Here is a 16,119-nt window from a genome sequence, read left to right on the forward strand (position 1 = left end):
TTTTTTTTTTTCCCCTCACAACTCACACAACTTTTGGAGGAACTGGAAAATGAAAGACTAAATTGCAATTATTTGTTTTAATTCAGTCGCTGATGTGAGAAGTGTGCTGGTATTTAAGTAGAAGTTGTAATACCATTATGTAGAAATACTAGGAGACTTTTGGATATTTTAGAATAATGCACATTATATAGGTTTATTGTAACTTTAGGATGTAGTAATGTCATTTTAACATTGCAACAGACAAAACTGGAAATTATTTTCTTGAATTACTACATATACGGCTGAGTGGGTTGTAAATCTGCCTTCATAGGCAAAAAGTTTATCCTAAGCTTTATTTGCTGGTTACCTTATGTACTATACATGAAATGATTTTAATGTGTATCATATGTAACAAATAAATATAGTGGAGTAAATGTAGCATAAAAATGCACAGTATAACTGATGCTTCAAATGGTAATTTGGGTATATGTATCTTCCATCCCTGGAAATAATGGCCCAGAATTTTTAAAGTGAAGTGAAAGTACATCAGTAAAAATTGGTGTCAATGGACATGGTATCATAGTCCATTGTATGGTGTATAGATTGCATTATATAAGGTATAACCAGTATTTTTACATTTCATTTCAGATGTTTAAGTGAAATATTAGATAGGCCTCAGTTATAGTATAAAATGGCTTATACAAGGGACATGTGCTGTAATTGAAAAGTGTTATGTCTTGCATGAAAAATCTTAATTAGTGTTTTAAAAAAAAAGAGAGGAAAAAAAGCTGTTAGTGGCTTGAACAGTTTGGTATTTTCTGTATTTGTAGTGAATAAGAAGTATAATCTGGCATCAACTGGAAATGGTACTTAAGAAAATGTATTTGGTTAAATTTCACTACTGTCTTTAATAAAATGTTAGTCCAGTAAATTTTAAAAAGTTGTCATGTGTCCTGTTTAATAGTTCATACTTTATTAATACTTTAATCATTTTATTAGAATTGCTTATAAAATGTTTAAACTAATAATATGGTTCAGAAAATGAGTCAAAATGAGGTCTTGGAGGCCTCAGCTGGGCAAATACAGTAGAGTTGTTTTTTTTTTTTTTTAAACAAGCTTTTGAGTTCCTTTTTATATATATATATATATATATATATATAATGAAAAAGTACCAGGAAATGATTTCTTGTTCATAAGCCTAAATGTAAGTAATATCACTATTTAGGAAAAGTTATAGTATATTTTCTTGTCTGTGAATCAATAGAAAATGCATGTAACAAAAGATATTTCCATATACACTGTAATACATTCCTTTTACATATTTTATATTTTATCATCAAATATGCTAAATCAGCTTGTGTGTAATGCAATGGTTACTTGTTTCAGTGCTTTACTGCATATTGGGGGTTTTAATGAGGTCAGAAGAAAAGACAAAGGTGCAACATTTGCTTAACTTTTGTGTTCTTATTATTTCACATACAGCACTGGGGTCTGTGGGAACATTTTAAACGGGAAAGAACTGAAAATGTATCACATTCATGGAATTTTTTTTTTCCTCCTAATATTCTTCTAATCCTTGTATTCTTTTTATTATCTTTCAGACCACATTAACAGAGGTGCAATTTGGACCAATGAAGTTATTTAAAGACCCACTTCAGGTATCGTAAAGCAACATCAAACGTGACTGAAGCTCTTGTGCTTGAATGCTCGAAGGCTTTCCACGAATCGACACAAGTTGTTCATTAAGAGGCTTTGAGCTAAAGTGTGACTGTCAGTATGTGGTAGACTTGGTTTTTTGGGATTAGTTTTTCAGAACTTTTATTTGGAGTTTGTTTGAATGTCTTAAAGATGCTACAGCTTTCCCATGTTCCATGCAAAGATTCAAAAAGAGGAGAGAGAGGGACTAAAATGGTTAATGGGTGTATTGTGTGCAGTACACCCCTGGGTTGTCAAGGCAACAAGGCCAAACATTTATGACGTAGAGCATACCATAATGAACAATGCACATTATGGAAAAGCTGCACAGAGGGTCCATGGACCAGTTTCATCACTGCAGACATTCTCAGATGTTCAGTGGTTCATTACACAGTTTGTGTGCGTTCCTTTGGCATGCGATGCTGCTGTTGTATAAAAGCTTGGAAACATAACGGTTTTAGAAATGTATTAAAACTACATTTTTGCTAATAGCCAGCAGGGGGCAACTTGCAAAAAAAGTTGCAAAAAGTCATTGAATAGTGACCCCCTGGCAACTACTGGTCGCTAGGGAATAATGTATGTTCCTCGACCAGTTGGTGAAAACCACCATGCAATTGTTTTGGTTACTAGCAGGTTTCCACAGTTGCCCATAGTTTGTATGGAAGATACTGACTTGTCTGCAAGTACTTGCCAACTACTCTCCAAGTGGTAGTAAAACTGTGAAAAATGCGACACAAACTGGAAATGGAGACTGTTCACCTCCAAAGTAATAGTTGCTTCATTTGAAATATGTTTGCTGCAACGTTGAGGCACAACTTTTACTTTGAAGGCAGTTGTTCCCCATTTCCTGTCCGCATCGTACTCTTTCAAGTTTTACCACCACTTGGCTACTGGTTAGTAAGCATTTGGGAACAAGTCAGCATCTTCCATGCAAACTACAGGTGACCATGGCAATCTGCTAACAACCAAAGCAATCACAAGGAGCACCTCCTATTATTTTTACCTAGCAACAACCAGCAACCACTTTCCAACCAGTCAGGGAGTGCACATTTTTCCCTCGCAGCTGATGGTTGTATCACATCCAATATGTGGGCGAGCAGCTCTCGAGCAATGGCATCATGCAAGAAACCTCTCTAAGAAAATGACCCTACTGCTCACATAATTTATTCCCTGAGTAATGAAATTATGGTCTCAGCTGTTCTTTTCAAGTCTTGTTTAACTGAACATGATGTCGATTTTTGTAAATCATGGCCCTATGTACTGCACAAAAATAAATGGACTATTAAACTATGCATGCATTAGTTGCACAACCGGGGAATGGCATGTAAAATGGTTTTACTTTTACAAAAATAAAATTGCAACAACTTAGCATTATCATAGCAATGATAATTTGAAGGTGCTGGGAGCCAGTAGAAGTCCTGCATTGTAATGCCATGTGTAAGTGCACAGACTCAGCTTCATTGTCTGATGCGCTCTGCTGTGACCACAGAAGGAAAACGAGGTAGAGAGATATCCCCTTCCTGTTTTTGTCACTCACAGCTGATCCTGTCATCCCCTCCTCTTCTCTACTCCGCCTCTTTTCTCGCGGTCCACAGGATCTGGCCAGGCACTCTGTTTTCAACAATGATGTTTTCTAGACAGAGTGATCAGACCCTGCCAAAATGCTCACTACCCACTTCAAACTGTTTTTTTTCCCTCTGGATGTCTTTGTCTGTCTGATACTTTCTCTTTCTTGTCTGTCTGACTCTTTGGAGCATGAGCAGTGTATCCTGATTTCAGGAATATTTTTTGCTTGAATGTCCTTTGAGATTGTTGTTTTTTTTTTTTTTTTTCCCCCCGTCAGTTGTGACTGGGTGTGTTATTACTAAGCAAGGCGTATCTGTCTTATCCCAGCACAATCCTCTGAGCAGACCTTATCTTAGCCTATATTAACCGTTCCTCCACCTTTACAGGAATGTTGACTTTTCTACCAACATCCCAATGTGGCATTCTGATCTAATTCCCTGTGCGTACCGAACATAGCTGTAGGATTCAGAGGTGATGTATTTATGACCTGGACACTTATTGGCGCCTGTAGGAAAACTGTTCACATGAGGAATATGGCTTGCATTAGCAACACCTCTCTCAGACATGAGGCCTCACTGCTTCACGCCTGAGGCTATGTTTTGGTACTTAAATAATGCCATGCCAATTGTCAGCATGAATCAAAAAGACAACTGTCAAAACAGCCAATCCTCTATCCCCTCATTGTGTGGAGAACACAGCTTCTGCTTTTCTCAGCAAAGTCAGGTCTTTGTGTCCTAACTCAACCTTACAGGTGTGATGCAAACTCAAAACTGCAGAACAAGCTTTCTTTTCTTTACGTTCACACTGCTCCCTGCCAACAGTTGGAGATGACGTCTGTTTGAGAGGGTGACTCATGAATCTGCTCTTAGTGCGGCACTGCTCTTGGAGGTGGGCCTAAAGCTCTGGCCCAGGATTTGCGCAAGTAATGGGGTTATATGAAAGTATGGTGGCAGAGAGAGAGAGTATTCTCAATGGCTGGCTTGACAATGGCAGCAGCAGCTCCTTGGGCCACAGACTGGCAGAGGGGCCCACAGCCAGTCAATGCCTCCTCCATTAATTGTGCCATAGATCATGGCAGCAGACAAGAAAATCTCTCACATTTCTGTATATGAGCTGATCAGTCAGGGCCTGTCCACTGGAGGCCTGAGGTTACACTGCAGGTTGATTAGGATGACAGACGCAAATGAGCACAAATGCAACAATGATGACTTGACAATTCAGAGCCTTTGCTTTGCAAGAGTATCCAGGCAGTTCCAGGAGGACGAAGGACTTGATACCATTGACTGGCCCCCACATTTGCCTGACCTAAATCTAGTAGAACACCTCTGGAACATTAGGTTTAGGTCCATCTAATGCCACCAGGTTGCACCTCAGACTGCCCAGGAGCTCAGTGATGCCCTGGTCCAGATCTGGGAGGAGATCCCCCAGGACACCATCTATGGGAGCCATACAAACTGAGTACTATTTTTGAGTTGCTGCAATGAAATTTCGGCAAAATGGATTAGCCTGCAGCATAATTTTTTTTTTTCACTTAAATTTTTGGGGTGTCTTTGAATTCAGCCCTCTGTAGGCTGATCATTTTCTTTTCCATCAAACCATGTGGCATCCTTTTGTTCCTAACATATTACCCAGTCTATATCAGTATAGATATCCAGCATGATACTCTTCTCCCCCGCTTTCCTGTCTCTCTTCACTGTACATCTGTTAATAAAGCAGAAAAGGGCCAAAAATAAAAATCTTTGGAAGTGAGAATATCTGGAAAAAGAAATGGAGTGTTAAATTTTTAGCTAATGCTAATTTTGGTCAAAAGTTGTATCCATAGACATTTTAGCATGTATAAAGCATCCTGCTAATTAATACTGCAAAATCTACAAATAGTCATTTACCAACACTAAAAACTAGTGTCACTGAGGTAAAACCTAGGGGACAGCTAGCGGCCTAGCTGGCAACCACTTATCAGCCTTTAATACTGCATAAATGTAGGCCACAATGCATTTTTCACCGAGCTGTATAATAAGTTTTTGGCACTTTTATGTCAGCTTCATTATTCACCCCCCAAAGGTTGCCACTTGGTCATACAGTATATTGCGTAAGTAATTTGTGGACTGCTTTGTCTTTGTAGCCTATGCTGTTTGCATGTATATGTTTACATGTGAGACTGTTTTTACCACCCCTCATTTAGATATTATTCCACTGGAATGTTTACTGTGGTAGTAATGGATTGCAAGAGGTCCTTCATAAACATATAAAAATTACTCAGTTGCAAAATATGTGCTCAGCCATCTCTCTTTTTGCAGGTACTTTTAGTTTTTGCCAAAGAGGATAGTCAGAGTAATGGCTTCTGCTGGGCATGTGAGAAGGCCAACTTCAGGTGCAGTATGGCGCGAACACCGGAGTCGGCTCTTGAATGCTTCTCGGAGAAGCATCATGACCTCGTCATCATTGACCACAGACATTCCAGACACTTTGACGCTGAAGCACTATGCCGGTAAGCGAGCTCTTTTATCATCAGTGCACTTTTCTGGAGTGATGTGGTGCAGTGATCTTTGTTTTGTCCAGAACCGCTTTTTGCAGCTAAAGCATCTCTTCCTCTCACTGATCTTTTTTTTTTTTTTTTAAAGCTGGACGTCATTTAGCACTTTTAATTGTATTAAAATGTATACTGTTGCGTTTCGGCATTTAGCTGGTCAGCCATTCATACGTCTCTATTTGGAGAACTGTAACCATTCATTCAGAATTACTTTCTGAGCCATTGATCCATTACTTGTAGCTGTTTCAGCTGTTTATACCCAGCTTCCACTATCTTCACATTGTTTTCATCTCATCATCTTATCAACCTTTTCCATTACTTTTTTGCATATTGTTTACATGCTTTGTAAATTGTTTTTACACACTCAAGGTCATTGGACCTTAGAGCCAGCTGAAGACGTGGATATAAACTCACTTAATCACGCTGCGATTTTTGTTGTAACCGGCACAGCTGAAGTGAATTTGTTAGTGGCTGTCATCTAAGGGCAGTGACCAAAGTCAGACCGGATGACCTTGATAGGAACAATTATGGCACTACTTTTCATGTGTTACAGTACATTTGGTACAACACTGGTGATTATGACTGTGTGTGGGGGTAAATGGCCAGCTCACTTTGGGCTCCCATTGCATGCTACCTAGTGGAGTCATGTCACTGAGAAATGAGTGGTGACTGCCTATACCACTCTCTATCTTTAGCCTCTGCTCAAACCAAAAACACATTGACAAACATTCATTTGCCCTGCCCAGCGTGTATGTTAACCCTATTCATTTTGGCCAATCCATACGTTCGGTGTACACGGGAACTAAAGGACCTTTATGACCACTGGCTGGGGAAAACCACAGGCGGATGAGTGGCCCTGTACACTGCATTCTTTCAGAGGCCTAGGCCTGCTCACAGAGCCCCACCAGTGGGCTCTGCCTGCCTGGGAGAATCGGAGCGTGAAAAACTGAAAAATACATTGATTTGATGCCATGGGCTTTCCCACGAGCCTGCTCACCAGCTAAAAGGCTCCCTCTGTTTACATTCAGGTCAATTAGAGCAGTCAACTCTTCAGAAAACACTGTGATAGTCGCCGTTGTGAAAAGGTATGTAATCTCTTTCTTCCTTTTCTTCTTTTTATCACTGTATTTTTGAAATAATCAGGATTCATGGTAAAATTAAAATGCTTGACTTGGAGCAGGGCTGTTGTTAACCCTCTGATGTTCTTTAAACAAGCATTTGTCTTGTCAGTGTTTCAGTGCTTACATGTGTTCTCCTTTTAAGGCCAGACAGAGAGGAAGCCTCTGTGATGCCACTGATCAATGCTGGCTTTAATAGGGTGAGTGACTTTCTGTTAAAGTGAGTCTTCTACCTGCTGCAGTTGTATTAATGTACTGATACATTTTTAATCTACTGGTATGTAAGACAAGATTCCAAATTTGGAAATACTTCTTGTCTGCTCACAAGGTGCACTGAGTTCTCTGTGGCTGAATTATAGTCACAAATTGGACATTTTTATTGAATTTGATTGACCTGTGCTGCTCTGACCCTCAGAGATATGTGGAAAATGCCAATGTGATGGCCTGCTACAATGAGCTGCTACAGCTGGAGCATGGAGAGGTGCGGGCACAGTTCAAGTTGAGGTGAGTTTCGCCATATTGGTGTGATGCAGTGTGTTGTAGTTAAATACACAGTGCCCTTATTTAGATACTCTTGCACTTAGAGCAAGGCATCAGAAAGAACACGCATTACGATTTGACTTGTAATCCCAGTTTTAATGCCTGATACATCTTTCTTTAAAATGAGTAAATGTTTACTTAGAAGACAGAAATGCTGTTGCATTTCTTAACAATAACTCTGGTACTGTTGTGTCTCTACACGAGGGCTGGCAATGCTATTTTCACAGCTCTTGAACAAAGCCAAGAGGCCATAGAGATCACTTCTGAAGATCAAGTTATTCAGGTGGGCTTTTCTTTCTAGCTTAATTTTTGTGACCAACAGCTCTCCAATGTTGACCAATGTCTCTCTTTCTCTCTCTGAAGTCCCCCTCCTGTTTATTTCACTATCTCTCCTCTTTAAGCACCTGTTCTCGTCCTTGTCATATGAATGACCCATAATACTCTAGTTTGTGTTCTCATATACATGATCAAGCATAACATTATGACCACTGACTGGTGAAGTTGATAACACTGGTTATCTCTTTATTATGGCACCTGTTAGTGGGTGGGCTATACTAGGGAGCAAGTGAACATTTTGTCCTCAAAGTTGATGTTTTAGAAGCAGGAAAAATGGGCAAGCAAGCAAAGGATTTGAGCAAGTTTGACAAGGACCAAACTTGTAGGGTGTTCCCAGTCTGCAGTGGTCAGTATCTATCCAATGTGGTCCAAGGAAGGAACAGTGGTGAACCAGCGACAGGTTCATGGGCGGCCAAGGCTCATTGATGCATGTGGGGAGCGAAGGCTGGCCCGTGTGGTCCGATCAAACAGACGAGCTACTGTAGCTGAAATTGCTGAAAAAGTTCGTGATGGTTCTGATAGAAAGGTGTCAGAATACACAGCGCATCAGTTTGTTGTGCATGGGGCTTCATAGCTGCAGACCAGTCAGGGTGCCCATGCTGACCCCTGTCCACCATCAAAAGTGCCAACAATGGGCACATGAGCATCAGAACTGGATCACAGAGCAATGGAAGAAGGTGGCCTGGTCTGATGAATCATGTTTTCATTTACATCACGTGGATGGTCGGGTGCGGGTGGGTGTGCGTTGTAACCTGGGGAACACCTGGCACCAGGATGCACTATGGGAAGAACGCAAGCTGACACAGGCAGTGTGATGCTTTGGGCAATGTTCTGCTGTGAAACCTTGGGTCCTGCCATCCATGTGGATGTTGCTTTGACATGTACCACCTACTTAAGCATTGTTGCAGACCATGTACACCCTTTCATGGAAACAGTATTCCCTGATGGCTGTGACCTCTTTCAGCAGGATAATGCGCTCTGCCACCAAAAAAAAGGGTTCAGGAATAGTTTGAGGTGTTTACTTGGCCTCCAAATTCCCAATCCAATCGAGCATCTGTGAGATGTGCTGGACAAACAAGTCCGATCAACAGAGGCTTAAAGGATCTGTTGCTAATATTTTGGTACAGATACCACAGCACACCTTCAGGGGTCTAGCGGAGTCCATGTCAGGGCTGTTTTGGCAGCAAAAGGGGGACCAACACAATATTAGGCAGGTGATCATAATGTTATGCCTGATCAGTGTATTTTCACATACTGTACAGTACTATGCAAAAGTCTCAAAAGGAGTCAGACTGTCTCATAATTTTTAAGTGCTCTTGAGCAATAGTTCTCCAGGTCTTTCTGAAGGTTGTGTATGCAAATAATAGACAACTTAGCAAAGAACAAATTTTCAATTGTACTAGCAGCCTGTTGGAAAAGCACATAATTTGTTCCCATTTCTTTATGAAAAATGTCAAAGATAACACAGTTTGACAGGTATAAAATTGCATTTTTTGAAACAAAAAGGAGATTACGAAATAGCTCTTTATAAAGTTGTATAGTGTAAAGGTGTGTCCTTAAAACAATTTGAGGCAAGTGGACAAGTGGAGGACAAAAGAAGTGGCAGGCCTAAAATAAAACATCTACAGCAGATGAGCAGTATCTGAAAGTCATGTCCTTAAGAGAAAACAGACTAATTGATTAATTAACTAATTAGACTAATTCTTACTTAAGAAAAAGGGCAGGGGGCACACCTACATGCATACTCTTTTACATATACATACAAACACACAAAGAACTTTTACTTGTCTTCTTTTTTATAATTTTCTCCTAATTTGTTCTTTTATTCTGAGTTTCTGGGAAGCACTTTGTAATGCTGGTTTTGATAAATGCTATACAAATAAACTTGTATAAATTACACAAGAACTGGACTGAAAATCAGTGGCAACAGGTCTTATGAAGTGGAAGCCATATATAAATTTTTTTTAATTTAAATGATCTTCATTATGTACGGAGGTGGTCAGGAGAGAGATACAACAGTGAGTCATCTGTAAAACATGGTGGAGGCTCTGTCATGATCTGGGTCTGCATTTCAGACCACCATCCAATACCATCTGGCATGGTGGATAATGACAATGATCCCAAACACACTGCTAGTGCAGTAAAAGCATACCTGGATAGAAAAACACACAATGGAACACTATCAGTCATGGATTGGCCTCTCCAGAGACCAGAGCTCAACATTATTGAAGCAGTGTGGGGTCATTCTGATAGAACAGAATAAAAGGCAGCCAACATCCCAAGAAGAGCTTTGAATGTCCTTCAAGAAGCCTGGAGAACTATTTCTGAAGACTACTTAATGACAAGACAGCTGCCTCAGAGAGTTCAAGGTGGTCACACCAAATACTGACTTTCAAGCTTGTTAGAATTGTACAAACTCATTTTAGCCCTATGCACATTTCCATTTATGTTTGCACATTTCAGTACATCACTGCCCCCATAGCAAAACTGAAAGAAATTAGTGGCAGGTCAAGACTTTTGCACGTTACTGTATTTGAGTTGAGGTGATCAGCTTAACTCATGGTAGATCTTCTAAACAGCAGACTACAGTCTCTTGTTGTCTCTCCTTGACAGTATGTGAATCCTGCCTACGAGTCCATTATGGGCTACCAACAAGGCGAGCTAATAGGGAAGGAAATAATAGAAGTGCCTAAAAGTGAGAAGAATAAGCCTGATCTCCTTGAAACGATAAACTCCTGCATACGCAAAGGAAAGGTAAAGTGCATTTGTTAAATAATTTTATCTTCTGCACCATACATTTCAGGCCACACTCATTCTTTTTGTTGTTTTGTTTAGTTTTTTATGTATTTTACGTAATCACAGACTGAATTTTATCAGGAAATATGTGAGGACCTTTTTTTGATTGGTTATATAAATACAGTTTTGGCATGTAACGTGTGCACTTTAAGCACCACCGGCCATCCAATAGGTCCGTTTCATGTGCATAAGAACAGCGGTTGATGGCTGTGCTGTAATCTCACTACACAGAGAGCAGAAGGTCAGTCGTAGACAGGCTAACAGCAGGAAGGGTCTTTTCAAGCTATTGAAGCAGTCTGTTTGGGGGGGGGCATGAAATAAGAGCACTGGACTCCAGGAGCGCTCCCCCTACCCATTAAAGCAAGTGGCTGCCTTATGAAATACACTGACCCACCTCCTACCTCCACACCTAACCTGTTGCACGAACACCACCGTGCTGCACACCCATTTATAGGATGTTTTCAAATCTTATATCTTCAGTTTTTGTGATAAATGGTTAAATAATTATTCACATTATATATTTTCATATTTTCCAGGAATGGCAGGGGATTTACTATGCCAAAAAGAAAAATGGAGACAGCATTCAGCAAAATGTGAAGATCACACCTGTAATTGGACAGGGAGGGTGAGTGACAGCATTTTTGAAATCTCGCTCCTGCAGCCTGATTTAATGTAAATGACCTTTTCAGAAATAAATGATTACACTGTAACAATTATTCAGTTTATGTTCCTCCTTTTGTATTAATATGTTTTTGCCGTTCACAGAAAAATCAGACACTATGTGTCTATCAACAGGCCTTTAAATGATAATAATAAGGTGAGATGTGTTTCCAGTTGTTCTTGTTAATGAAGCACGGTGTGAGCGTTTTGGTTTGTATCATTCTGCTTTTCCTCTCTGTCCATGCAGAGTGATAAATCCAGTGAACGTGTGCAGACAGAGTCTCAGACAGGTGAGAGCCATAAATACACTCAGTCTTCTCTGTCCTGTGAACATTAATGGTGGAAGTCACACAAGGTTTGATGATTTGGTGGAAGAACAGTTTGTCATCAGAAAGCACAACATCCAGGGCTTTTTTTTTTTTGGATACAAATACATGCAGTTGGGACTTTTGTGTCAGACTTTGGAAATATTTTAGCAAATCTCTTGCACCCTGCCAGAAAGCTTGTTTTCTATCATCATAACCCAAATTTTAAACCTTAGATTAACAAAGTGTGCAGTCCTGCTTTATCTAGCTGAGAAATATCTCAAAAGAAATGAATTCTGTCTTTTGTTTACAGGGAAAAGCTCATTCATACTTTGACTTTCTCGGAACTGGACTATGGTTCTTTGTTGTATTGTGGACTCAACTGTAAGGCCAATTCACGGCTGCAATCGATATCAAAATGACTTCTGACAGGCAAACAAAACAGGGATCATATCGCTCTTCCACTGGTGTCACCAGCTCACCGTGAAAAATTGGTTTTCAAAATTTTGCTGCTTGTTTGGGAAGTAAAAGTTGGTGAACCTTTTGAAATTAGTGGGACATCCAAGTCACATTTGGCACACAGACAGTTGGAAAAGTTCCTGCTAAATTAAATAATTAGATTCAATTAAAATCCAACCGTAAAACCAGAAACAAAACAAAAAACAAAAAAAGAGGGTGTTATTAAAAAAAATACTTTGTGTAGCTAAAACCTGATCGTCTTTTCCTCTAATAAACTGTTGATCAAAAATGATTTTAAAAACTCATCAACAAGCTACACCATAACATTGGGTGAAGTTTTTCTTCATTATCTTCAAAACACACACACTTCTTTAAAGTACTTAAATCTGGAAGCAGTCCCCAGCAAATGCTCTGTTTAGTCCTGAGAGTCTCAGCCACTGAAGGGCAGGAGGCTGAGCTCCATGTGAAAGTCAGAATGTGTTGCAGGATGGACCAACACAATATTGTTTTGGTCCTTTTGATATTGTTGACACAAACAATATGGAATACAATCATACAGTATACAGTCTTATACTTTCTAAGACTGATATTACCATAAAACAACTATACGTGCAGATAATTTGTTATGACATAAACACCAAAAATACATAAACACTATTAGATTTCAGGTCCCTGACTCTTTCTGGCTCACTTTTGTCTGACTTAAAAAAAAACAAAAAACTTATGACAAACAATGTAATGAGTAAGTTGTTTTTTAAAAAAACAAACAAACAAATAAACAACAGACTTCTACATTGTGAGACACCTCTTCTCCCAACCAAGGATCAGCCTTGCTATTAAACCTCTGTTGTGTTTGTTTTCTTCTCCCCAGACATACAATCCAGTAAGCACAAGGACCGGAGGAAAGGCTCTCTGGACGTAAGATCCACAACATCTCGGGGGAGCGATGGTGAGGGTGAAAGGAGATAGATGATGGAAACTCTGGGCGTTTCTTGTCAGCTTATGAAAGATTCCCTGTTGTCTGTTTGCATCAAGTGTTGATTAGATACACGCACAAACACACTAATTAGAAAGTGGTTGGAAAACTGCAGGATAAATTGTTCTTGAACCACCCAACTTTCAGAATTTACTTCAGTCAACATTAGAGCTTGTGACGTGGGATTTTTTTTTTTTTTTTCCCCCCACCTTCTAGGGAGCTCACAACGAAGGCACTCGTCGATGGCTCGTATCCACTCCATGACTATAGAGGCTCCCATCACTAAGGTGGGTACACTTCCTTCCCCATCATCCCTCCCAGCCTCCATCATATGATCAGCACTGTGTTCCGATGTTTTGCATCTCATGACTGAACTCTCGCATTATAAAACTGCCGCAATCGCCATGAGCACTTTTTGAAGAGCTACCAGCACTGAATGTAGAGGTCACACACACACACACACACACACACACACACACACACACACACACACACACACACACACACACACACCATGTTAAGAGTAGACAAGCTGATAAAATGCCAGATTTTATGCACAAGACACTAAAGCATGCTGGACAAGAATGACCTGCTGTTTTACTGGTTTATGTAGTCTGCAGCCTGGATAGTTGGAACAGAAAAAGTCCCCAGGGATGGGTCATATGACACACTGCAGTTCCTCTGCTGTATCATTTGACTGTGTAGTCAGTCCCTGTAGGCGTCATCCTCGGCAGAAAAAAAGCAATGATAGAACTGCTGGTGCTGTGTGTGTGTGTGTGTGTGTGTGTGTGTGTGTGTGTGTGTGTGTGTGTGTGTGTGTGTGTGTGTGTGTGTGTGTGTGTGTGTGTGTGTGTATAAGCGTGTATAAGCGAATTAGCTGGAACTTGTGTTCTTGCACATGTTTGCTGACCTCGCCCATAGGTGCCCATTGCTAAAGCCTCCTCGGCCTTTTGAGCAGAAATGTAATCTGCTTATTTAATCTATAACAAGAAGATTAAAAAGGTTAACAAGATTTTTTAACAACTTAAAGAAATGGCAAAATAAATTATTTAATATATAGATTAGTGACCCTAAGAGGTTCTAGATTATGTATTGCTTTTACATTTGAAGAACCTGGTATGGACTGCCCCTCGTCCTAGTTTTCATCCTCAACTTAGCTCATCATCTAGAGCTTAATATTTAATGGGCAGATATAAGATGGTGTGATTTTTTTTTTTTTTCTAGTTCTTGACAGGAAATAAACGACAAGAACTAAGATGTACCTACAGTGCTGAAGTTTTAGCATCTCTGCATGGCTGTCATCATTTTATTTTTTTTTTCATGGTTTCACTGTTGCCAGTTGGGCTATATGAGGTTTTTGGGCACCACTGATAGTTAAATAAATAAAATATAGAAATAAATTATATACACACACACACACACACTAAAATTCCTTCAAAGTCTTCTCTATTTTTAAGTAGAAGTAAATCCAACCTCTGTTGCAAATAAATACTGGGAATGAATCATTCTTCAAATGCACTGTTACTTTTCATATCAAGAAAAAGCATTATTTATGACAATAGTCTGGCATCAGTACTACACCAGTACTCAGGCTTTCTATTCTTGATTTTAGGAATCATGTTCATGTCCTGAGATATTTTTAGGCTGTCTTGTACTAACACAACAGTATTTCAGTTTCTCAGTGACATTCTTGTCAAGGAACTTTGAGGGCTGATTTAAAACAAATTGTTTTTTTGTTTTTTTTCCCAACACATTTTTGACAGTTGTGGCCAAATAGCTCAGTTTGAACTTAATATGTCCACAGCACTTGTTTCCAGGTTGCATGTGGTTTATCAGGATGTAGCTGTGCATACACTTACAAAGTTAATGTTTTGTTTTGTTTTTTTAAGATGCACAGCCACTTCTGTGTCAGTGAAACCTTTTTGCTGTGCCCTTTGCCGTCACATTTTGCTTTGCAATTTTACCCAGATGATGTACAGTTGAATCTGGAAGTTTTCCTTAAATTCAAGCAGTAGAATTTGTAAGCTGGAAGTGCTTTGAGATATGTTTATATGATTTCTCCCTGCTTTGTAGAGCCCGAGTTCCCCAGGGAAGGCCTTTGTTAAGTCAGAAAATTTATCAAAATAATTATCATGAGTTGACAGTTATTAATGACAAATCCTGACATGTTTACTAGTCCTACCAATTCATTTCAGGTCTTACTGAAGTTCTGGTGCTTTACAAGTAGGAGGTTGTCCCTGCCTCTGCCATGAGAGACCATGCTTAGATGAGAGGATGTTATCAACTAACACTAGCTGGTTTGTTTAGGATCCATAGATGGTGTGGATACATAGCAAGGAGATTCTTGCTAATTTGTGTTAAATAACTTAAATACAAAATACTAGACTTGCACTCACCAACACTGGAATGCAGACTTGTTGGATGGGTCTGTTATTACAACTAACCATGCAGCAAGTCATAACATTTATCAGATAATTACATTAAAAATGCTCCAAAAAGCACCAACAGCACAGACACGTTTATTTTTTTTTTCTTTTCTTTTTTGTGCTTTACATATGTACATACATACATTACATCCGCATACTGGTGTATGTCTAAAACTTACAGGCCACAGAGCCTTTGTAGTCTGGGCCCAGAGGCTTTGAAGCGACCCAAATAAAGTGGTGCTGGCTTAATGTGCATTGTGTGAAAAACACTTTTATTGGAAAGGTTATTACTGTTTTTAGCAGAATTGCCTTTATGTTATTTGTACTCTGGTCCACCAGACATATAATTTATGACCTTTATGTTTCCAGATTGCGCTTTCACTAAAGGTGCAGCTCCTGTCGATGCTACTGCTGCTACTAATAATAATAATTTTATCATTTCATCACCCAGGTAATCAACATCATTAATGCAGCACAGGAAAGCAGTCCTATGCCCGTTGCTGAGGCCTTGGATCGGGTACTGGAGATCCTAAGGACCACTGAGCTCTACTCTCCACAGCTCGGAACCAAGGATGAAGATCCCCATACAAATGACCTTGTAGGGGGGCTGATGACGGTAAGCAACAGATTCTTTAGCTCTCAATGGTCCTCCAGGAGGCCTAAAACAACCAAGCAGTTTCCTCCATCTACAAGTGAATCAGTTCCTATATGACGACACTTGAATAGCCATGAT

The 16,119-nt window shown here is 39.7% G+C and overlaps 1 protein-coding gene across 2 annotated transcripts in view; it reads left to right on the plus strand.

Moving 5' to 3' along the window:
* The window catches only part of pde8a (phosphodiesterase 8A), a 52,908-nt gene that overhangs the window by 26,914 nt on the left and 9,875 nt on the right, over positions 1 to 16,119 (plus strand). For both annotated transcript variants that reach the window (XM_030721144.1, XM_030721151.1), the window contains 13 exons: positions 1,581 to 1,637; positions 5,538 to 5,728; positions 6,799 to 6,855; positions 7,034 to 7,088; positions 7,304 to 7,392; positions 7,633 to 7,711; positions 10,378 to 10,518; positions 11,097 to 11,185; positions 11,326 to 11,377; positions 11,468 to 11,510; positions 12,856 to 12,933; positions 13,177 to 13,247; positions 15,838 to 16,002. In XM_030721144.1, coding sequence (XP_030577004.1) covers positions 1,581 to 1,637; positions 5,538 to 5,728; positions 6,799 to 6,855; positions 7,034 to 7,088; positions 7,304 to 7,392; positions 7,633 to 7,711; positions 10,378 to 10,518; positions 11,097 to 11,185; positions 11,326 to 11,377; positions 11,468 to 11,510; positions 12,856 to 12,933; positions 13,177 to 13,247; positions 15,838 to 16,002 — 1,167 coding nt within the window. The remainder of the gene's footprint in view (positions 1 to 1,580; positions 1,638 to 5,537; positions 5,729 to 6,798; positions 6,856 to 7,033; positions 7,089 to 7,303; positions 7,393 to 7,632; positions 7,712 to 10,377; positions 10,519 to 11,096; positions 11,186 to 11,325; positions 11,378 to 11,467; positions 11,511 to 12,855; positions 12,934 to 13,176; positions 13,248 to 15,837; positions 16,003 to 16,119) is intronic.

Source organism: Archocentrus centrarchus, chromosome 3 (assembly GCF_007364275.1).
Source record: "Archocentrus centrarchus isolate MPI-CPG fArcCen1 chromosome 3, fArcCen1, whole genome shotgun sequence".
NCBI lineage: Eukaryota > Metazoa > Chordata > Actinopteri > Cichliformes > Cichlidae > Archocentrus > Archocentrus centrarchus.